The sequence below is a fragment of the Sus scrofa genome, chromosome 9 (assembly GCF_000003025.6).
Source record: "Sus scrofa isolate TJ Tabasco breed Duroc chromosome 9, Sscrofa11.1, whole genome shotgun sequence".
NCBI lineage: Eukaryota > Metazoa > Chordata > Mammalia > Artiodactyla > Suidae > Sus > Sus scrofa.
In genome coordinates this window covers 102,858,829-102,882,955 of record NC_010451.4, presented here as the reverse complement: position 1 = coordinate 102,882,955, position 24,127 = coordinate 102,858,829, and the positions used below count along the sequence as shown (strand labels likewise).

At 37.7% G+C, this 24,127-nt stretch overlaps 2 protein-coding genes across 2 annotated transcripts in view; one reads left to right on the top strand and one right to left on the bottom strand.

The window, feature by feature from the left end:
* Nucleotides 1–24,127, top strand: part of CCDC146 (coiled-coil domain containing 146) — a 135,460-nt gene that overhangs the window by 36,803 nt on the left and 74,530 nt on the right.
* Nucleotides 7,392–13,912, bottom strand: FGL2 (fibrinogen like 2). Its single transcript, NM_001005152.2, is given in 2 exon segments — nucleotides 7,392–11,010; nucleotides 13,267–13,912. Coding segments are annotated over 2 exon segments (1,329 nt in total). The 5' UTR covers nucleotides 13,889–13,912; the 3' UTR covers nucleotides 7,392–10,303.

Here is a 24,127-nt window from a genome sequence, read left to right as displayed (position 1 = left end):
TTTCTTTTTAGGGCCACACCCACAGCATATGGAAGTTCCCAGGCTAGGGGTCCAATCAGAGCTACAGCTGCCAGCCTACACCACAGCCACAGCAACGCACAATCTAAGCCACATCTGTGACCTACACCACAGCTCATGGCAATGCCTAATCCTTAGCCACTGAGTGAGGCCAGGATCAAACCCACATCCTCATGGATACAGATTTGTTACCTCTGAGCCACAATGGTAACTCCTATATCCTATTTTAAAATATCTCCCATCAGCAGAATATTATGTCATTGTTTTTAAAGAGACAGAAAAAGATGTTTCACTTTAAATTGTGATTTAATTGGAATCATTTTCCACTTTGTAGATTCACACAGAGTCAAAGCAGGGGTGATACTGAGGTTTACAATGTGTGTACCATGGAATTACCATACATAATTTGTTGTGGGAAATAAGCCCATTTCATGAGAAAAACACCAAGAAAGCTTGGAAAGCTGAAGATGGATAATAGCCCATATATGATACACATTTAATAAATAACATTGATTTGTTTGATTTTTTTCCTCAGGGAAGACTTTAGTGAGTGTAAAACATTATCTCCTTACTGGAGCATTAATCAGAGCAAATAGAGGAAACTTTGGAAATGCTCCTGGGAAAGTATCCAGCACGTGGTTGGCACTCAGCAAGTGACAGCTGCTTATCATTACGAGTATTTAGAAGCAGAATCTCTGAACAAACATTTTAAAAGATTACTTAGATTAACTTAAAAATATGATACTCCATTACTGAATGGGAAATAAATGTAAGCAAATAGAACTTTGAGAAACTTTCACGACATAAGTGCAAGTCACTTGCTTCTTATAGAAGATGAGAAAACCAATTTCCAGAGATAGAAAGTGAACGAGCTTCCAAATTCCATGGGATTTCAAATATGCTGAACCTTTTTTGTTTGTTTGTTTGTTTGTTTGTTTTGCCTTTTCTAGGACCGCTTTCTCAGCATATGGAGATTCCCAGGCTAGGGGTCTAATCAGAGCTAGAACACCACAGCTACAGCAACGCTGGATCCTTAACCCGCTGAGCAAGGCCAGGGATCAAACCCTCAACCTCATGGTTCCTAGTCAGATTTGTTAACCACTGTGACATGACGGGAACTCCTCAAATATGCTAAACCTTTGTAAGAGGACTTTTGTAATAGAAAATCTATTCATCTTAAATTCATCATCCTTAATTACTCAGAGAAAATTTTGGATGCTAGAGATTACCTTCTTGAGAGTTTAGAAGTTCTTATTAGGAAAAAAATCTTATTCAAAATTCTCTAATAAGTGCAAAGCATCATGCTATGTATGTAGTAGGCAAATGATAACTATTTGTTGGATTAAAATAATTACTATAAATTATTTTAAGGGGCTAAAACAAAAAAGGTTATTTTTTAATGTGGGTTTTTTTTTTTTTTTGCTTTCTGAAGAAGAGTATATATTCTCAGAGTTATAGTGTACATTTCTTTCTGAAAGTGGCTAATTAAATAATAAAGATCTTTTTGAGTTACTGCATGAAGTCTAGGAACATGCCAATCACATGTTAGCTTGATCATGGTGTTAATTTTTGTTCTCCCCCAGGAATTTTGGTGAGCAAAGGTGCACAGGCAGAACTGAAATGGCCATGGGGACAGTAGGCTGTTGACCCAATGAAGAAGTTGTCAAGGAGGAGAAAAAAGATAAATAGAGGGAGCCATGCTATGGGGTTGTAGATGAGAAGAGAGGCAGTACGAAAGGACAGTCAAAGAATAAGAGCAGCATTGAAAGTGTAGCATTTCTTACAGGAATTTAAAGAAATTGCCTGAAGTTCTATTTTATGGCAATCTATTCTTTTGGCCACACTCACAGCACATGGAAGTTCTCAGGCCAGGGATCAAACCCTTGCCACAGTAGCAATTTGAGCTAAAGCAGTGACAATGCCAGATCCTTAACCTGCTGTGCCACAAGGGAACTCCAGCCATCTATCTTATACAACATGACTTAAAATAAGCTAGCTGTTGGCCCATTGGTTTTTTTCGTTTGTTTGTTTTTGCTTTTTAGGGCTGAACCTGCAGCATATGGCAGTTCCCAGGGTAGGGGTCTAATCAGAGCTACAGCTGCCAGCCTACACCATAGCCACAGCAATGCCAGACCTGAGCCACATCCGCAACCTATACCATAGCTCATGGCAATGCCAGATCCTTAACCTGAGTGAGGCCAGGTATCAAACCTGCAACCTCATAGTTCCTAGTCAGATTTGTTTCCGCTGCGCCATGACGGGAACTCCTATTGGCCCATTGTGATTTTTGTTGTGTGGACTTTTGACTTCATGTAAGAGCTGCATATCTATTTTATTTCAGTGGGCAGGTTTCCCTGTGTTTTATAGCATGGGTATTACAAATGGCATATATAAACATGCATGTGTACAATATATGTACACATGCTGTATGCATGTATGTATGCACACGTTTACACACTGGAAGGGGGACCTACCCATGTGCAGAGAATTACACTCATTTCTATCTGCAGTTGGACCCGACATAAGTGAAAATTGCCAGTCATATTCACTGACAGCCATTCCAGTGTAAGCACTTTGAAAGCCATTAGGAATACAAGATTTAGGTTACTTCTACCTCAGAAAGCTATTGGAAAATACTTGCAAAAGAAACAAGTTTTAAGATCATTAATGACTCAAATAATAGAGCAAAGGAGTAAGACCAGTTTCTTTTTATTTTAATTTTTTGTCTTTAAAGGGCCACACCTTTGGCCTATGGAAGTTCCTGGGCTGGGGGTCAAATCAGAGCTGCAGCTGTCAGCCTATGCCACAGCCACTGCAATGTGAGATCCAAGTTGTAACTGTGACCTACATCACAGCTCATGGCAACACTGGATCCTTAACCCACTGAGCGAGGCTGGGGATCAAACTCAATTCCGCATGGATACTAATCAAGTATGGTATCAGTAAGCCCTAACAGGAACTCCAAAACCCGTTTCTTCTTAACTAAAGTTTTATAATCATAGCAAAATAGTATCCTAGTGATTTAAAATGATCATGTATAGAGTTCTCATTGTGGCTTAGCGGATTCAGAACCCAACATAGTGTCTGTGAGTATGCGGGTTCAATCCCTGGCCTCACTCAGTGGGTTAAAGATCTGGTGTTGCCACAAGCTGTGGGTGGGTCATAGATGGGATTAGATCTGGTGTTGCTGTGGCTATGGTATAGACTGGCAGCTGCAACTCCAATTCGATCCCTAGCTCAGGAACTTCCATATGCCACAGATACGGCATTAAAATAAAATGATCATATGTGATTCCTCAAACTTGGCCACTACACTGTTAACAAAGAAATTTTTTTTGTGGCTCAGTTCGTATTTATTTTGCTGTATGCACATGTGCACAGGCATCCACACACACACATACACACCAACACATACATGCACTCATGCATACACTGTATTCTGCATGACCATCCTCCAAACTCTATCTTGTGAAGATGCAGTATCTAAGGCTTCAATATGTCACCACCTCTTTCCTTCACTGTGAAGTAACATCTAAGTCAAAAGCCATAATTTGTAGAAACCATACTGGAGTACCATGCTGGCTTTTAGGACATCTAGTAACTCAACAAAAGAGTGTTGTTGGCAGAAGCAAGGAAAATCACATCCAAATCTAAAATAATCCAGACAAAGTAACTGTTCCAGTAAGAATAAATCTCTGCTTTCTTTGTAAAGAAGCAGCCCTGGGACTTCTCCAATGCCCTAGTGTTAGGGTGCTGGTTCCTCCTTATCTCCAAATCCTTCTTGAACATTTTTGTTCCATGTACACTTATTTAATAGGTGATTTCCTCTAGTCCCATAGATTCATTCTCATCTATCCTCTGGCAACCTAGATGTCTTCCCTGATGATTACACTAACATCCAAATGCTTTCCACTTAGAGGCACCAACACATAACATGCACTCATGCATACACTGTATTCTACATGACAATCCTCCAAACTCACAAGGCAGTGTCTTGTGAAGATGCAGTATCTAAGGCTTCAATATGTCACCACCTGAGAATGTTCACAACTGCTGCTGCCCAACCCCACTCTCCCACCCGACCCCCCTACCCCACACTTTCTAGACAGTTTCCCCCTGCAGTCTTCCTCAATTTAGTCAGTCACGGGGCTCTCCTTCTAAGTTGCTCAGGCTAAAATTCTGCAGTTTTCCGTGTTACCTCTAATCTTTTCACTGTCCACCTCTTTACCTTAAAGATTCACGTCACTACAACCACCGTAGTACATGCTCTCATCACCTCTCTCCAAGATTATTGCAAACACTGGCAAATGGGTATTCATGCTTCAGTCTTGTTTTGCAACAGTCTATTCTCCCCTCAGCAACACAAGTGATCCTTTAAAACTGTATGAGATCATGTACCACCTCAGCTCAAAACCCTTGAAGCTCTTACCTATTCAGAGTACAAGACAAAATCCTTACCATGACTCACAAGGTCTAGATGATCTGGCAGCCCCCTCCCCCCATTTCTTATTTAACCTCAACTCCCTAGTCTGATTTCACCTCCTAAGCCCCCCTCCACCCCCAGACTGTCTGCTTTTCCAGCCTCCTTGCTGACCCTAAAATGTACCAAGCGCTTTGCTCCTGATGTTCTCTTTGCTTGGAGCATCCTTCTCCCAGACAATTGCCTGGCTTGTGTTTCCAAATCTTTGTCTCTCCGTTTAAATGTCGCCTCTCAGAGAGGTCTTCCCATACTGCCTGTATAAAATACTATCTTTCCTCTGATACTCCTTATCTCTTTTACCCTGCTTAATTTTTCTTGGAATTTATTATATACTGTTTATTTATTCATCCCCTCTGATTAAATATGAACTACCCGAATATAGGGCTTTTGTCTGTTTGGGTCACTGATATATCTCTGACTTTCTTGAAGACTGTCTAGCACATGGAATACACTCAATGAATACTTTTTAAATGAACTGTAGGAAAATCCATTCCAACATTTCTGTCTTCATAAGTCTTTTAGTTCTAAGACATTTTTTGGCTTGTCAACTTTAGTTAGTACAAGCTGCTATGGAATCAAGGTTTGTGTTAACCAAACAAACTATTAGAACAAACACATCTGCCCAAGCTAGTCCATTGAATTCAGAATTTCTGGCAAATATACCTATATCAATGAATTAAGTCACCTCTGAAATTCTGTTTTTCCTTTGTCAAGCAAACTTAAAATCTGTTTCCATGTGTATTCCCCAGCTTTCTGCTGATATAAATTAGTGAAGTTGTGTACAGTCGCCTCCTGCTCCAATTTGACTTTATAGCTGACAGGAAGGCAAGTCATGCCCTTGTTATAAATTCAGAGATGCTAGGAGTGGGATAGAGGAGCCTAAAGGGGAATTAAGATCACTCTCCTGGGGAAAGGAAGCAACAGTGCCCTCCAGCAAGTCCTACTGAACAGCACAGGGAACTATTTCCAATCTCTTGGGATAGAATATGATGGAAGATAGTATGGAAAAAAGAATGTATACATGTGTATGACTGGGTTGCTGTGCTGTAGAGCAGAAATTGACACAACACGGTAAATCAACTATACTCTAATAAAATTTAAAATAAAATAAAATAGAGCCTTATCAAACATAGGGAAGGAACCACTTCAAGAAGCAAAAGAGGCTCAGGCCTCCTTTGGGAATTCAGGGGGCTCTTGAGTTCTCCAAGTAGGCCCAATTTCCCCCACTTCCAACTCTTTCCAATCAATAAACAAAAGAAACCTGGAAAAGCTGTGATTCTGTAGACGTTGCATTTTGGCAAGGCACGGGGTAAAACTGAGTTTGGATTCAGCCAACTCTGCTTGTTATCTCTGGGGAGAGGGAGGAGACAGGAGTTGAAGAAGGTTCGCAAAAGGTCTTTAGTCTAACCTAAATTTTTAAAAAATTAAAGCATTCATGGATTTTGTATGATCAAACTTAATTTCAACAACATAGTTTAAGAAATATGAAAAAAAAATTTTTTCTTTAGGAACTCAGCCAGGTAGCACAATCCCTGTCTGGCCTGACACAACCACGCTCCTCTGCATGACACGTACCCCGAGGGATGTTTCTAGAACCTCTTCTAAAAGTTTGCTATTGTTATGTACCAGCCTCACAGTACACCTGATCCTGTCGTGCCATATTCTCCCCCAGCTCTCATCACTTCTAACCTGTATTCACCATCTCCCAAATCCTCAGATTTGACAGCACCACTCCTTCCCTAGTTATAACTCTGGCTACTTAGACTATAGCTCTTCATCTGTGGTAACATATTCATGAACTACTCTTGTCTCAAATTTCCTTTCCATCCTAGCCAAACAAATTCATTTCAGGTAAACCTAGATGATGATTGAATAGTGTAATGTATAATAAGGAATATATACGATGGCATTGGACCAAAGAGAAGGGGCACAAACCCCTCCCGATGTCATCAGGGAAAACAGCCCAGAAAAGATATTTAGAATGATGAAGATATGATTATACATGTGTATTTTCCAGGTGCTTTACATATGCTATCTCATTTAAACCTGTCAATAACTCTTTGTCAGATTCTACTATTACCCCTTTTGTATGATGGAAGGAACCAAAGAACAGTAAGATCAAGTGATTTTGCCTGTGATCACACAGCTTGCAAACAATGGAGCTGAAATTCAAACCTAGTAAGTTTGGCTCCTGAGTTCCTACTCTTAATTATGGGTAATAAGAAAAAACTTAGCTGGGGTTAAGGATGGCATTCTGTCTAGACCAAGAAAACAGTAGCACAAAGGAGTGAACACTGAGAGAACATGGTTTGTTCAAGAACAAGGCATTCAGTATGGCCAGAGTGTGTGCAGTGGCAGAAAGGTAGGCAGAAATTGAAATTGGTTCATGAAGGGGCTTATTTGATGGATTATAAAAAGGAGGAGCTGTTAAAGGTTTTAAGCAGGAAAATAACATGATCAGAACTGTTTTTGAATAATCCCTCTGGCAGTGATTTGGAGGATGGATTGGGACAGATTCAAACTGGGAACACAGGTTTACCATTAGGATGGGTTCGCATTGTCCTACCTAAGAGGATGATGAAGGCTAAACCAGAGCAGCAACCCGAATGCTGGAAAAAAAGAGGAGACGGAGTTAAAGGCCGCAAAAGGAAACTGAAACTTCTGTATTTCAAATGTGTCAACAGTGTTCTAGAGGGAAATAAGATAATGGTGTTCCTGCATTTGCCTCTGACTTCCTGTTGATGAAATAGGACACATTAAAGCCTTCAAAGTGTCAAAGTTATTGTCTAGTTAGGTAAACCTTTTCCAACTTTTCAGACAAGTACGTAAAAATTATTTTGCAACCAGTAACCCATGTTCCCACAGTGAAGAAATAGATTTGAAGATTAAATCTTTTATTTCACAAGTTTTTAAAAGACATGAAACATCAACGTATTTATACATAAAGGAAAATATTAATTCTAAGCAAGGGCTTATTGTGACGAGTTACGCATCATGTTTTACCTTTAAACCTTCTACCCTTTCCTTGAGTAGCCATTCAAAACTAAGAGCCAGCAAATTTTGGTACTTGGATATTTTTTTATCTTTGTGTATTTAAGTTCTTTATTTATTGGATGGATCCTTTATTTATTGGATCCATCCAATAAATTTCATTTGGAGCATAACTACTTATCAGAGAAAATTTGATTTTTTTTTCCTCAGTGATGAGTGAACCAGTTCCATTTGGGATTTCTAAGGACCCAATAATTTTAGCCAATATTTTCAAATATGATAAAGCTTGAAACAATTTGTTAATTAAGAGAATACTAGCCATTAAAATGGAACTAAGGCAAGATGCTAAAATAATATATTTGCTAGTAGTCAAGCCATATTTACGACCATTATCATATATTAGTAAATGGTTGTGTTAAGGCAAAAAAATTCTCTCATATATAGTCTATTTCCATCAATATGTTAAAGATCATCAAAGTCTAAAATATATCTAGTATCATAATAAGTGACACGAAATGATTTCAAAAAGGAATTTCTATGTTACGTAATTTGTTATTAGAAAGGTGCCATAAAAGTATGATGGAAAATAAAATTTTGATTCTTTGAAATAAGATGGAAAACTGGAAGGACAAACTTTTGAGTATTTATGTCGATCAAATGAATTGTTTGCCACATTCTCCTGAAACTACACCTGTTTCTCACTAAATCAGGGGACACTCGCTTATATGAGCTATTTTTCTTTAGAACTATATTTTTTAAGGAGTGCACTTTTGATCACAGAAATATACCTAAACTTATATATATATATATAGTTATATATAGTAAGTGAAAATACCCTTGTCTGAAATACATTATATAATATCAAAATCTTCTTAGTCTTGTTTTACAAGAAAAAAGAGAGAAATATAGAATAAATTAGTTACAACATTTACATTTGGTATCCTATTAAGTAGAAATGAAGCCTTTGAAGTCTACAATGGTATTTTACATTTTGGTCATCACTTAATTCTATTTGCATTTCTCTTGCTTCAGTATTTTAATAGTATTCATAAAAACATAGTTTTCATCATGTTTGCCTGAAAACTTTGCATGTTATATATTTTTAAAAGAGTATCTTGCTTCTTCTTGATTAGACTTTTTAATATACGGCAATATTCAAAAAGTTAGCTTCTTCCCTAAAGCTACTCTCTTCCTTAATCTTTTCAAATAATGGGGAAAGCTGCATTTTTGTGAATTTACTTTAAAATCTTTGTTAGTAGAAACAGACACTAGAAATTAAAGATTGAATGTATTTGTATGACTCACATAGTACAGTGTATTCTTTCAGATTTTACTCTAGAGCTGTTTTTTTTTTTTTTTTTTTTTTTTTTTGGGTTGCACCTGTGGCACATTTGCAGGGTAGGGGTCCAATTGGAGCTATAGCTGCCGGCCACAGCCACAGCAATGCCAGATCCAAGCCACGTCTGTGACCTATACCACAGCTCATGGCAACACCGAATCCTTAACCCACTGAGTGAGGCCAGGGATCAAACCTGCATCCCCATGGATACTAGTCAGGTTTGTTAACCGCTGAACCATGACGGGAACTCCAAGAGCATTTTTTTTTTTTTAACATGCAGTAGAATACTGCTGTTCTCTCTGAAGTGATCCCTTTTTTACAATGATGCAATTTAACAATTTTTATAATCTTTTAAATATAATACTTGCATTCTAAAATTAATGAATTGTAAAATTCTATTTTTGTTTTGTTAAAAAAAACTATATTTGAATCTTCTGATAGAAAAATAAGAAATACACCAGTAGGGTTAAAGTATATAATGTTTGAACCATTGTTCTGTATATATTTCAAAATTCATATGCTTTTTGTGAATAGATTTATCTCTTTGTCCTATACAACTTAGCTTTGAATGAAATGAATCACTTAATGATATTATTGCTTTGGATATAACATTGGCCTTCAGAGTGTTATAGTCTATAAATAAGTGCTTCATTCCCCACCCATACCTACCAAAGAAAATCTACCAGTAGTCTCATACAGTAGTGAGCAGTCTTAAATTTAAAACTATTATGCAAAAGAGCAAAGGAAGACGGTTTTTATGTTAAAGCAGTTTTTATCATAAAACATCTGAGGAATTATAAACTATGAATGAATTACCTTTAAACCATGGTCTTTAAGGTTAAATTAATTTTCTGAATGCTTTTAGGAGGGACAGTATATTGTCGCATTTTAAAATATTTTAAATAAAATTTAGCATTTCAGGATTAGTACATGAACAGGTTTAATTATACATATTTCCCTTTGCTTGGGAACTAAAATGCTGTAAATGCCATAAATAGAGTAAGTTTATCTCAGAATGAGGAATAGGGTATTTAGAGACAAATAAATACCCAATAGTTATTTAGGGCCTGAAAAGAGTAATATGCCTTCAGATGTCTTCAAGTCTCAGGCAAAATACAGATTACTCGTGTAAAATTTAGCCTGCTGAATAAGCAATTATTTTTAGTTCGAGTGAGTAAGATGAGCAATAAAAACTTTTCAAATAGAAGAAAGTAAGAGAATTATAAATCTAATGTGTAATTCTCAATATTCCCCTTGCTTGCAAGTGTTTATTTGGATAACAGTGTAACAGCAACAAAGGACTTCTTTACAAGGCATATTTTTCAGCTTTATTTCAAATCCTGTATAGCATAAGAACCCATTGCTCAGAGATAAGTTTTAAGCCATGAAGAGGAGTATGAAACACATTCCAAAGTGCTGAAGGAATTAATTGCCCTATTAGGAAATGAATACCCAGAGGAATAAGCATTAGTGATTTATGGCTTAAAGTACTTGGGTCTGATCATCATTTTGGCTTCTTTGAAAGAGGACCTGTAGCCACCAGGTTGTGCCTCACTTATACCAGGCCAGGTGCCCCAGAAAATCCCATTTCGAACACCTCTGTATTTTTGGTTATAATATTTGCCATTTAAGTTTGCAGAAAGACAAGCATCAAACCACCAACCCGAGCTGTAGTAGAGCCCACAGTTCCCAGAGGGATATCGATCGTTGTCTCTATCTGGGGTGGTGAAATACTTCATGTCATGGTTGTAATGTTTACTGAAACGCAAGGCATCTCCAGCGGTGCCGTTATAGTTACCAATGTGTAGACGGTATTTGAGAAACTCGTTGGCCACATAAAAGTGATCATACAAGGCATAGAGCTTGATACCATTAAAGTCCTCAAGATCTATTCTTAGAATCATATCCTTACTCTTAGTCAGAAGATGAATTTTATCATTCCCCAACCAAAATTCTCTTCTGAGGTTTCCAAAGCCAACTTTGTAGTCTCGCCATGTTCTGGTGAAGTTGGTGCTTCCATCAAGACGTGCCTGCAGCACTGTCCAGCCTCCCCCCATGGTCTCCATGTCACAGTAAACTTCAAAGCTACTGTTTTTGGGATCCGGTGTAACTCTGTAGATCTCACTGCTCCTTTTGCCTATTGTGTAGTATTCAGAGCAATCTTTATATATAAGATGTTGAACTGAAGGAGTGAAAAAAAAAATAAAGGCATTGGATTTTGTTAATAAAAACTATGCATTGAAAGAATTCTTTAGATGTACAAAAGCAGTTTGATAACTCAGTCAATGGTGATAATGAAACCTGGCTCTGCTAAACGTACTTGAACCTATTTGGCAAATGCTTGTTAAAGGCCTCAGAACAAGAACCTGGTGTTATAAAGCAGACCAAGCTCTCCAACACTTTCTTGGTTGGTGATAATATTGATAATGTGAACAGCAAACATCACCAGCAAGAAATAAAGAGAATAGTCTCAATAATTCCGTAATATTTCATAAGGGCTCCCCAGTTGCTCTAGGCATTTGGCCAATGACTTGATAACATTTTCACACTTGGTCTGCACGTGAACTGTATGACGTAGATATTATTACCATTCTGCTGGTGAGAAAGAATATTTAGGCTCAAAGGAGATCACTGGCTTTCCCAACTTCACAGAAACTTTCAGTGGCAGAGCCAGGACACAAACTCAGATCTGGTTGGCTGCAAACCTTGTCCTTGTAAGCACTGTATCCCTTGGCCCTGAAGGTCAGGTGATTCCACTTCTCCCGGAACTGCATTCCATGCAGGCAGAGGAAACACATGCTTCTGTTTCCTTTGACCTAGAGATGCTAATAGCCTCCACTTTGAGGACATTTTATAGGATTTTTCCAATTGATACATTAAAATTCTAAAGTACAGCACTGATCAACATTTCCATTTATTTTACTTGCTTGACAATTAAAGAAGTTCAAGTTAAAAAATTTAATTATATACCAGTATTCTTCTTCTGAATTTATTATCCAGGAAAATATTTAGTGTTTCACGTTTGGATTCTAGAAGGAAACCACACGTACTTGTATTCAGAATAAGTATAATAATCAGCTACTGTGGTTCTGCAGGAATCAAATACAGACATTTACTCCCAGATAATTTCTATAAAAATAGGTGCTAGATAAAGCAAGTTTGGTAGAAGACACTATGAGCCACACTTAATCTATTCATGTATATTTAGAACTCAAACATTCAGATACTTGCCCCAATCTTAGTAGAAAAACAGGCAGTAGACTCTTGTTCTTGTCATTACAAACTGCCATGAAGCATCCCGTCTAACAAGCACCCAGGTGTGTTACCTGACTTGAACCTCTGCCTTGCAATGTGCAGGGTACCCTTAGATACAGGCTGCTGGGAGTAATAACAACAGTGGTCCATGAAACTCCCAACTCCCTTCACTCCTAGATTCCCTGGGAATGGAGCACGCATAAGGTAGGTACTTGTTCCAAATGAATACCATCTCTGCTGCAAGTGCCATATCCTTTAACCTCACACTTACAATAAGCAGAAATTCTAATGCAGAGATGCCTTTCCAAAATGTAATAAGACCACAGTCAGCAATGGCCCTAGGAACTCATGTGGGGAAAACCAGGGTTTGGGAGAACCAGTGCCACAGCCAGCAGTTCTTGTGCAGAGTAGACAGTTAGGTTTGTGATCTTTTTTTACTAAAGTTAATTTATTTACTAAAGTTAATTCAGATAATCTGGATGGGGAAGATGGGTTCTATTGTCACATGCTTGAATTCTAGTGAAAGAGAGGAAGGAATAAGAACATATTCCTAACTTTAGTGGCATATCAAAACTCCCCTTAAAATGCTTTTGTGCCACTAGATCTCAAAGCAAACAGTTGTGCACACATGTGAAGCCTACAAGCTGCTTTTATTTCATCTATAAAGTCTTTGCTTTCCACGAGATATTTGGGATTATGAACTACAGATTACTTGCTAAAATCTTTCAAAGGTCTCTTGTTGCCACACAAGCAGCAATCACCCGACCACAAAAAAAAAAAAAACCAAAACCTGATTTCCAGAGTACAACCACAAACACTGCCTTATCTCCATTGTTTTCAGACATTCCAGTGAAGAGATAAATGTTAAACACAATGACACGTTAAGAAATTTGCCTTCTCCACTCTGTTTGTGTGTAGTTCTGGCGTCAGCACATAAGGTCTTTGAAATTCAAAGTGCTTTCTAATGGAGACAGAACTCTTTATGATTTTTTTTGGTTCCTTAGGTCTTCTAACCTTTCTGTGGTCACATCTGCAAAGACAGTAGTTTTGCCTGTACTACCTTGATGCATAAAAGGCTTAATTTACTTAATCTGTCCTTTATTTTCCCAGGTTAATGTTTATGGGTATTGTCTAGCTATAAAACATTCCGGAACAAATGATAAGAAGGCATTATTATACATACCCGGACGTGACTGTATTTGTTCTTGACTGGGACACCGCGATGAACATTTGCCATCCAAACTATTGACAGCAAACGTTAGGTTTGCCACCTTGTTATCAACGTAATTTTCTATGTTGTTCATATTTACAAGGCTCAGCTTCTCCAGGCGACCCTGAAGCCCGTCGATCTCTTCCTTGGCATTCTTCAGGTCAGAGGACAGCTTGTTAACCTCGTTCTCCAATTCTCTAACTCTGCTGTCATCAGCTTCTCCCGGGGCTCCTGTGCCCGGTGACAGCAGTCCATTCCTGCCTGGGTCTCGGTTGTCGTCAGCCTGCAGTCTGCAGTCTTGGCAAGTCTTCTTCAGGCTGTTCACAATTTCCTTGAGGTTCTGGACCTCTTTGAACACCTCCTCAATCCTGCCAAACTGCTTGGGGAGCTGAAGAGTCAAGGGGGGCAGGTTCACCTGGTAGGGACACCCGCCTACCTCTTCGCATTTCCCTCTGCTTTCTAGTCTCACCGGGCAGGCGTCCTTGGCTGCTTCATCTTTAATTTCCTCCGTCTCATTGTTGGCCACGACCAAAAAGCCATAAGCCGCGAGGACAGCGGAGCTCAGCCAGCACCAGTTCGACAGCTTCAGCTTCATCTCTGCGGTGGCGCTCACCCCAGCAGGGGAGGCTGCCGGCTCGAGCTGTTTTAAGAGCAGCAGCTGCCTGCCTGAGTCAGGCTTTCTGTTCTCAGAAAAGGGCGGGAGCACTTTCATCACAAGGTTCACAAACGCAGAGGAAAAGGAGACTGTCCTCATCCAACTAGGCTTGCCAAAAACTGTCACTGATCCGCAATCCAAATAATCCGCTTTGGAATTCCTGTACTCAGAGGCACATATTCAACACGTTTCACTCATCGTTTATTTTTTAAAAGCACAAGAAGAACCTTGGGTTTTAAAATAATTATACGTGAAATGAATCATTCCATTGTACTTAACTCCACAGTGGGGGCAAGAGTTTTTAAAGATAAAAATAAATGTGCTAATTATCCGGATTGTGCAAAGGAACAGAAATATTGCAGAAATGGAAATGGTTCTTTTTCCTTTCTGGAAGGGGGCATTAGGAATCCTGTATTTTCTTCTCATTGGGCTTTCAGACAGACTCTCAGGCACTTACAATTTTAAATGTAACGAAGTTCAGCTTTTTCTGCCTCTTGCAGTAGACTTTGTTTCATCTATTTGAGATCAGAAGAAAACTGATAGAGAAAAAAGTGCTACTTTCTATCCCTTTGACTACAGCATAGTGCAGCACAAATGTCTAGATGACAGAAACACATAAAAGCACATCACTGCCTTACAAAGGCAGCCTCCTCCTTTGCCTTTCACTATTTTTGTGATTGCACTGTCCTTCCACGGCCGCTGAATGTGAGTCTTTGAACTACTCCCCTCTCTTTCTGATTCTTTTTGTGTCCAGCATCTTTGCCTTCCCTTCCCACTGGCAGCCTGGTGGTCCCCTCTCTGTGCTTTCTGCCTTCAGCGTACATCCCTCTACCTGGACTGTGTGCCACTTGCTGTATCACTACCTTGCCCCACACATGTCTGCAGCATGACTGTTCACACTTGTCAAACTTTCTCTTTAGGGTTTTCCAGCTTTTCTCCTGAGAGGCTGAGGGCAGGGAGAGGGAACAGCTTCAATTGGAGAAACCACCTCCTTTTAATTTGTTTTGCATATTGGTGTCTCATATATAAGATTTTTATTTAAAAAGGGATTTTATTGCTTAATTTCAAAAGTATGGCTAAAAATCCAAATTCTTATTATTCTTATATTATTTAAAGCACCCTGTAATCTGTCTCCTATTTATTTCTTTAACCTGATTTCCTACTATTTTTCTAAATACTTCTCTAGCCCAGCCAAACTGTTGACATCCTCTGACCTATTCAAACTTAACTATTCATAATCTCTAAATGTGTCAGGCTTACTTTACACTCTGGAGACCTGGATTCCACCCACGGATCAACTTCTTGCTGGATAGATAGATAGATAGATAGATAGATAGATAGATAGATAGATAGATAGGGATAGATAGAGATATCTAATATATATATGGATATTCTCTCTCTCTCTCTCTCTCTCTCTCTCTCTCTCTCTCTCTCTCTCAGCCAGGGACTGAGACCAAACTATAGCAGTGACCCAAGCCACAGCAGTGACAATGCCAGATCCTTAACTGCTAGGCCACCAGGGAACTCCTCTTATTGTATATATAGATCATTAACTTTGCTGACCCTTGTTTCCTGTAACTGTGAAGGAGAATTTGGCTATCCTTCCCTCATACAGCAATGATCGTTATAAAATTTGAGTGGTGGGGTGCTTATGGGAAAAAAATGCAGTGTATAAACCTAATGTTTTTTCTCCAAAACAAATTTGTCAAACATGTTCTACATACCTTATGCCTCATTTTCCTCCATCTTCCTCCAGCTTTTTTAAAAAATTAAGTTTCTCTCTTTATTCCATTTAAAGTATCCAAACCAATTTTAGGCAAAATGTTAACTCTTTGACTAAAAATATCGATTTAATCTAATTTCATTTTTCTTTCTCCATCCACTTTTAAGTCATGACATTCCCCTGTTGTGAGGGGAGAAATAAATGATTAGATAATTTTTAAAAGAAATAAAATGATGATATTATAGATGATATATGAAAAATATAAAGCAGAAATATATAGGAATGATGTTTAGTTTAAGGTACATTATTAAATGCCTTTGACTGGATAGGCTATAAATTCACATATGTAGCCAGTCAAGTCTTTATTAAAGATCTATATGCTAGAGCATATAGACAGTCACTCATCCATCCGTCCATACATCTATCCATCCATCATATATTAACTGAGCATCCTCTACATGTGAGACACCATTCCAGGCACTTAGTCTACACTAGTGAACATATCAGACAAAAATGCCCTTTTCCTTCTTAGGAAGAGGTATTGAGGACCTTGTATTTTGTTCCTGATGGACTTTCAAGTGAAATCATAGGTACCTCAGAGCTTTTCTAAATCAAACAAAAGTGCAGCTTTCTGACTCCTGCACTGGGCTTTTGATTCATCTCTTTGAATCAAGGATTTGCTTTCCAGGCACTGCTGCTAATTCTTGGGTCCTGCCTACCATACATGGCCAAGGGCCAGTGGCAAAATTCTACCTGAAAATCTTGGATGTCCTATGGGCACTGGCTCCTGTCCCTCTGGGACCATACAGAATACCCCACATAAAGGAAGAAAATTGCTTTATTCATCAGTTTTTATTGGCACTAATAAGTGGGACTCTGGGTTCTTAATTTTGAAAAATTATTGTTCACCTAATACAGGCAGACTCTAAATGACTTCCACATGAACGAGGCTCAACCTGCCTAACGAATTTATAGCCTCCGGGGTGGGAGGGGGGGTGTGTCGAGAGTGTTGTGCTATGGTTGTGCAAGAAGCTTTCACAGACTATGTGCAGATGACCAAAGAAAGGGCTCAAAACATTAAGGGACTTGCCTATGGCTTTGCACTTTTTAAGGGACAAAGTTGAAATCGGAACCTGCATCTGACTCCAAAGTTCATGTCTTTTCTCCTGTGCCACCCTGGTGTGTGTGTGTGTGTTGGGGGAGTGGCAGAGAGATAATACTGGAAAGGAATCTTGATACCATGTTGTAGAGAGCCTAATGCTTAAATCACTGCTCACATCAGTGGGGAGCCACTGAAGGTTTTTGAGCAAAGAGTAGAGGCTAATTTAAATAGTCCAGGTCATTGTTTCCCAAAGTATGTTTTCTGGGATGTGAGTGACTAGATGTTATAAAGGTTATTGAATATAGAATTCCAGGGACAGATGACTCTGAAAACTATCAGTCATATGCTACCGTGCATTGTGGCTGGCTGTAAGGAAAATAATGGATGCTCCATTTTTCAAATTTTGGTTGATAATGGGGACCTTTTTTCCTAGGACCACTATTTTGGAATGAATCTACTGCTGGAAACCATAGGAAATGGTGAGAGGTGTCAGAAGGGGGTGATCAAGGGGTAGCAGCTATTTTTGGCAAGGAGTACTAGAAGCCATAGGAGCTGATAAGGGATGAAAAATAGAAGGAGAGGGAAGAGTTGAAGGAGGACTATGAAATAAGACTCTATGAAAGTTCATGCCATGGCAATGTGAGTAGAGAGGGAGCAGTACGTTGGGAGAGTAGAGAAGTATTCTTTTTGTTTTGAATGCAGTGCCAAGTCACCAAGTAGAAACATCTAACAGACAGGTGAACACCCACATATTAAAAACAACACAGAATGGATATGGATGTCAATTTAAAACCAAAGGAACAAAAAGGATGATAAAATATAAGAACCAGAAGAGTGGAGTTTCCATCGTGGTGCAGCAGAAATGAATCTGACCAGGAACCACGAGGTTGTGGGTTAGATCCCTGGCCTCGCTCGGTGAGTTAAGGATCCGGCATTGCCATGAGTTGTGGTGTAGGTCACAGACGTGGCTCAGATCCTGCATTGCTATGGCTGTGGCTGTGGCACAGGCTGGCAGCTGGAGCTCCGATTCAGCCCCTAGCCTGAGAACTTCCATATGCGCCATGGGTGCAGCCCTGAAAAGACCAAAAAAAACCCCAAAAACCAGAAGAGTGCAGTGTCATGAAGATGGGGAAAGAGGGTTTCAAGGAGGCAGCCATCAGATACTGAGAACCTTACTAGCTGACTTTTGTCCTCATCGCCTGTGGAATTCCCACCCTTTGACCTCGACTTTCAGCCTTCTCCCTCTTGCTGGAAAGGCTTTCCGGGTTTTTTCATGCCCAGCCTGCCCTGATTCCTCATGGTAGTTGCAAAACTTTCTACCCCAAATCTGCTCTCAACCTAGAACTGATACATTATGTCCACTTACAGACTCATTTTTTACATCTAAAGCAATTTGTTTTAAAGTAGCCAGATATGTTTCTATAAAGCCCCATATGAAAATTACTTTCATCAGTTACAACATACTCAAATTTCTTTATTTTTTTCCTTATGCAAAGGGTATTCAACAGAGGATCTGCATTTGCTGTATCTGAATCAGATTCCAAAAGCAAATTTTCATTTTGCTTAATATAGTTTTTTTAAAAGTAAAGAGACCTTTTATGTTTCTATTTGTATCAAAGGAAGTAGGTTAAATTTAATAATTATTATAGTACTGAGATCCTTTCATTGATATTTTGCCTATCAATTTAATATATTTGTGATTTCTAACTTAATTCAAGGAAGGTTCTTTGAAGGCTCTTTAGGAAACACATGTTTTTGTAATAAAAAAATTAAAACATTCACTTTTTAAACTACTTGATTTGAAATGTCAACAGTAAATAATGTTTTTCTTTTTTTTAATATTTTTTTTTTATTTTCTCACTGTACAGCAAGGGGATCAGGTTATCCTTACATGTATACATTACAATTACATTTTTCCCCCACCCTTTCTTCCTTTGCAACATGAGTATCTAGACAAAGTTCTCAATGCTATTCAGCAGGATCTCCTTGTAAATCTATTCTAAGTTGTGTCTGATAAGCCCAAGCTCCCAATCCCTCCCACTCCCTCCCCCTCCCATCAGGCAGCCACAAGTCTCTTCTCCAAGTCCATGATTTTCTTTTCTGAGGAGATGTTCATTTGTGCTGGATATTAGATTCCAGTTATAAGTGATATCATATGGTATTTGTCTTTGTCTTTCTGGCTCATTTAATAATGTTTTTCTTAATCACTTAGTGGTCTTAGTCCTTGTTCATTATACGTTTCATGGAAAGAACTTTAAATAAAAGCCTGATCTCAGCAAACCATAGAGATATCAGGAATCTCATGGACATAGAGAACAGACTTGTGGTTGCCAAGGGGGAGGGGGGAGAGAGTGAGATGGACTGGGAGTTTGGGGTTAGTAGATGCAAACTATTACATTTAGAATAGACGGCAATGAGGTCCTACTGTATAGCGTGGGGAACTATATCCATACTCTTGGGATAGAACATGATGGAAGATAGTAAGAAAAAAAGAATATATATATGGTATATGTATATTCTTAATTTTAAACATTTTAAACAGTGAAAACGCCATCAAAAAAGCACAAAAAATGTGGGAAATGTGACACTTAGACCACAAAAAAAGCACTTGTTTATAGTATGAGTGCTAAACAAGACAACAGAGTCTTACTCTTTGAGCTCAGCTGGGAATGAATGTGTTGTGCAGCTTAAACTTTTCCCCACCCAGCACGTCTGCAAATGGTGCCCAAAGCCCACAAGTATTATCTTGGTGTTACAAATAAATTCCAACAAGAAGGTGAATTTGCAAATATGAAATACATGAATAATGAGCATTGACTCTATATTGTTGCAAAATCCAATGCTTTAAATTTTTACAAATGTCTACATATTCATTTTACGTGTTAATTTGGTGTTATCTGTTTCATCCCTTGTACTCCTTAGGGTATTATTTGTTTTGTTTGTCTTTATTTGGCTTTTTAAAATAATACTAAACATGAATTTATGTAATATATGAAGTATTACATGTATCTACATTATATATTATATAAATGTATACACAATCATGCAATATCATACATGTTATCTATATTTAAATTGAATAATAAAATCTAGCTTAGGAATTCATTTCAGTTCATTCATAAGAACAGTATGCAGCTTAAACAATTGAGTTACTATGGAAAATTAAAATATTAAACTAATTCCATGCCAGGTGAATATTTTATGCTGAACATATATCTTTTAAATACCTGTTCTTACTCTTTTGAAACTCATTTTTAAAAGACTCAAGCTTATCTTATGAAATATATATGTCAACATGTGAAATCTCAATAAATGTTCATTTAAAGATGATTTCCACTGTGCTGCTAACTAAAGAAAATATATGAAATGGTAGTTTTAATAGTAAACACTGAAACACACTGATAGCTCATCATCCAAGTTTTTCTACGGAAATATTTTTAAGCATGATTTAAAGTATAGCATTCTGAGGTATAGAATTTTTTGAGTCTATTTCTTTTTCTGCTTCTAGTTTGATATTATCTGTGATTGAATAATTTCCCATTATGTACAGTGAAAATTTTTCAGAGGATAAGAAACCACTTTTTGATCTTTATCAACAGATGTAGAACTGCTTGGCCCTTATTTGCTTATTTTAAAGTGCCCACCATTATTTACCACAGCTTCTGTATTTAACATACAATTATTTTAATCACGTTTACATGTACAAATAATGTGGCATGTGTTTTAATACTTGATATAAAGTCCAGTTGCAATAATTCAGTTGCACAAAAAAATAACAAAATAAATGCACAAGTTGTATCCAGTCACATATAAATACAAGTTAGAATAAGTCTCCATTCCCTTACATTATCGTTTCAAAAACAGCTTGACATGACAGAGTGAAAAGAGCCTAAGAATGGTAGTCATGGAACCCATGATCTTAGTGAGCAAACTTCCACTTTCTCGTCACTTAACTAGGCATTAGTTTCCTTATTTGTACTACGAGGAGGTCAGATTAGAAATCTCTAAGGTCTTTTTCAGGGGCAATAGTTTATGACTATAAATGTTATGAATTAGAAACCATGTACTAGCAAAGCAAGTCATAGGTACAGATGGTCCTTTCATTAAATCATTAATTCCAATGGAAAATTGTAAACATCTACTTCATTTTAGCTATTTTGCCACTCAGTGAGTCCTTATTTTGCATTTACTGAACCATGCTCTGTACTGACCCTAGAGATAACAAAAGTGAAAAAACACATTCCTGACTTCACGCAGCTTTAAGCTGTATGATCAAAGCATTTTAAGCCAGTGCCAGCCTTGGACCAACGCAGTGTGTTTGGCCTTACAGAAGGGATCAGCAAGACACCAAGGCCTTTTCTGCACCCCTCATTTCCCTCCCACTACAGCGTGGCATTAGCCACTTCCTTCTCTAACTCTGACACTTTTAGAGTCATTCTTTTCAAGAAACTCATGGACTTGGAGAACAGACATGTGGTGGCCAAGGGGGAGAGGGAGGGAGTGGGACGGACTGGGAGTCTGGGGTTAGTAAATGCAAACTATTGCATTTGGAGTGGATAAGAAATGAGATCCTACTGTATAGCCCAGGAAACTCTATCTAGTCACTTGTGATAGTACATGATGGAGGATAATATGAGAAAAAGAATATATATATATATGTATGTATGTATGTATGGCTGGGTCACTTTGCTATGTAGTAGAAATTGACAGAACACTGTAAATCAACTATAGTGAAAAAAAATCATAAAAAATAGAGTCGTTCTTTTAAAATTAAACCACGAAGTTATACAGTATCTGTAAATAACCATGGCTACATTGGCTATATACTGCCTGTAGAAAAGAGAACTTCCTGTTTCTCTCCTTTATTAGTCTTAATTCTTTGCCTCTTAACCCACCTCTAGTAACTCCTATCGCCACTCCAAAATCTCCCATTTACAAAGCAGAAAAAAAGGAAGTGTTTGGAATGAAAGCCATTTTTAAAAGAAAACCATATACAATACAAATGGCATGCCTTCCCTAGGTCTAAAATTTACCTAATGAGCATGAATTAATATTGATAAAATACAGATTCTGCAGAATGCACAGAAGAAAGATACAGCTGTAGTACTGAAAATATAAAAGCACAGGAAATAAATATATTAAAACTCTTTGCTTTCACATCAGTTGTTTTCCCTGTTTTCTCCTCATGTTGATATTTTTGCTTCTGCAGCATGGGGGGAAGAGGTGGCTCTTTGGAAATTAAAGCATATGGATTTTACTTTTTTCTAAGGCAGGCCCCAGAAGAGGCTTGGACTGACTTGGAGAATCTAGGCCAAGTTTAAGTTGCTATTCCTCCCTGCTCCACAAATAGCTAACATCTGCTGCTTATTATGTGGTCCATCTTCTCTAATTTTTCCTGATAAATCCCACCCAAACATAGAAGACAGAAATATAGTGCAGAGGAATGAACTGGAGCCCAAAGAGATGAAGGCGGTGGGATAAAGATGACAAAGAAGCAGAGAGAAGAGGGACTCGAGGAAAAGAAGGGAGAGAAATTGAAACATGGTGGGGTCTATACAAGAGCCTTTGGTTTAATGACCATATTAAATCCATATGTTAAGTTAACTGTATAGTATTTTTTTTCCAGAATGGATATTGAGAGAACAAAGTTAGAAGCTATGATTGGAATAAGAACATTAGGGCATCAAAAATGAATGCTTTTTCCATCATTTTGACAGTGGCTAGTCATTCTAATAGTTTCGTCAGATTATATTATTATGTTGCCATCAACAAAGTTAAATAAACTTTTAGAGCATAGAAGTTCCAAAAAGGCTTACTTTATAAACAGTGAGAATTTTTAGCCAACATACACAATTTTCAAACGTTTATAAAGGAGTTTTGCTATGGAATTATTTGCTTTTATAACAACTTAACTCATTATGATTTCTTGAATTTTTCATATTTTAAAACACTGGTACTATAGCAAACAGCAAAATATCATTGTCAGGTGGAAGCTATACTCTATATCTATACTCAATATATATCTATATCTATACTCGATATAGATCCCAGTAATTAATATAAAATATTTATAACAAATAGCATTTAGAGTTTTTTAAAGGAAATTTAGTATTAAACAGCTACTTAAAATTTTTCTGGTGCTGTAAAACTTTAGGAAATGACATTACATGTTATCAGGAGCAGACCCTTCACTTTACAGGTGAGTAAACAGGTCTAGGAAAAGCTAAATGACCTGTACATGCCTGACCAAAGCTAGTCAGGTCTCCCAATTTCCATACCATCTATTCTACAGTACCCTTAATTTTTAGCTAGACTATAGAAAAATGCTCCAGCAATATAGTTCACCCATATTAAAAGTTTCCTTATAGAATGGTACTGGGATTTTGGAAAGCAATAGATTTCTTCGGGTCTTTCGCGATAACTGGGAATTCCGAAATGAGCTACTCATTTCCCATGCTATATGTGAAAATGATTCAGACAGTTCTTCAATATATACTAATCTGTCCCAATGTTTTTTTATTCATCTTTATGTTTGTGTACATTGTTTGGCTTGAAGTATAAATTCTTAGAATATATATTTTAAAAACATCTTGTGCCGCACCCTACCCAGACCTGCATTCCATAAGGCATGTAACAAGTATTTTTTAAAAACCTCTTTTCTGAAAAAATTTTTTCTGATTATAGGTGAAATACTTGTTATTGTACAAAAAAGATTATAAAATACATAAATTCTCAAGAAACAAGAAAAATCTCAAGTAAACAACCTAAACTTACACCTAAAGAACTAGAAAAATAACAAACAAAACCCAAAGTTATTAGAAGGAAAGAAATCATAAAGATCAGAGAAGAGAGAAATAAAATAGAGACTTAAAAATATAAAATCAATGAGACTAAGAACTAATTCTTTGAAAATATAAACAAAATTGATAAACCTTTAGCTAGACTCATCAAGAAAAACAGAGAGGGCCCAAATCAACAACATCAGTGACATCAATGAAAAAGGAGAAGTTACAGCCAACACCATAGAAACACAAAGAATCATAAGAGGTTACCATGAACAACTATATGCCAATAAGATGAACAACCTAGAAGAAATGGACAAATTCTTGGAAATGTACAATCTCCCAAGACTGAAAGAAAAAGAAAATATGAAGCAATTACAAGAACTGAAATTGAATCTGTGATTTTAAAATTCCAACAAACAAAAGTCCAGGACCAGATGGCTTCACAGGGGAATTCTACCGAATATTTGGAGAAGAGTTAACACCTGTTCTTCTAAAACTATCCCCAAAAATTGCAGAGGAAGGAATGCTTCTGAACATATTCTATGAAGTCAGAATCACCCTGATACCAA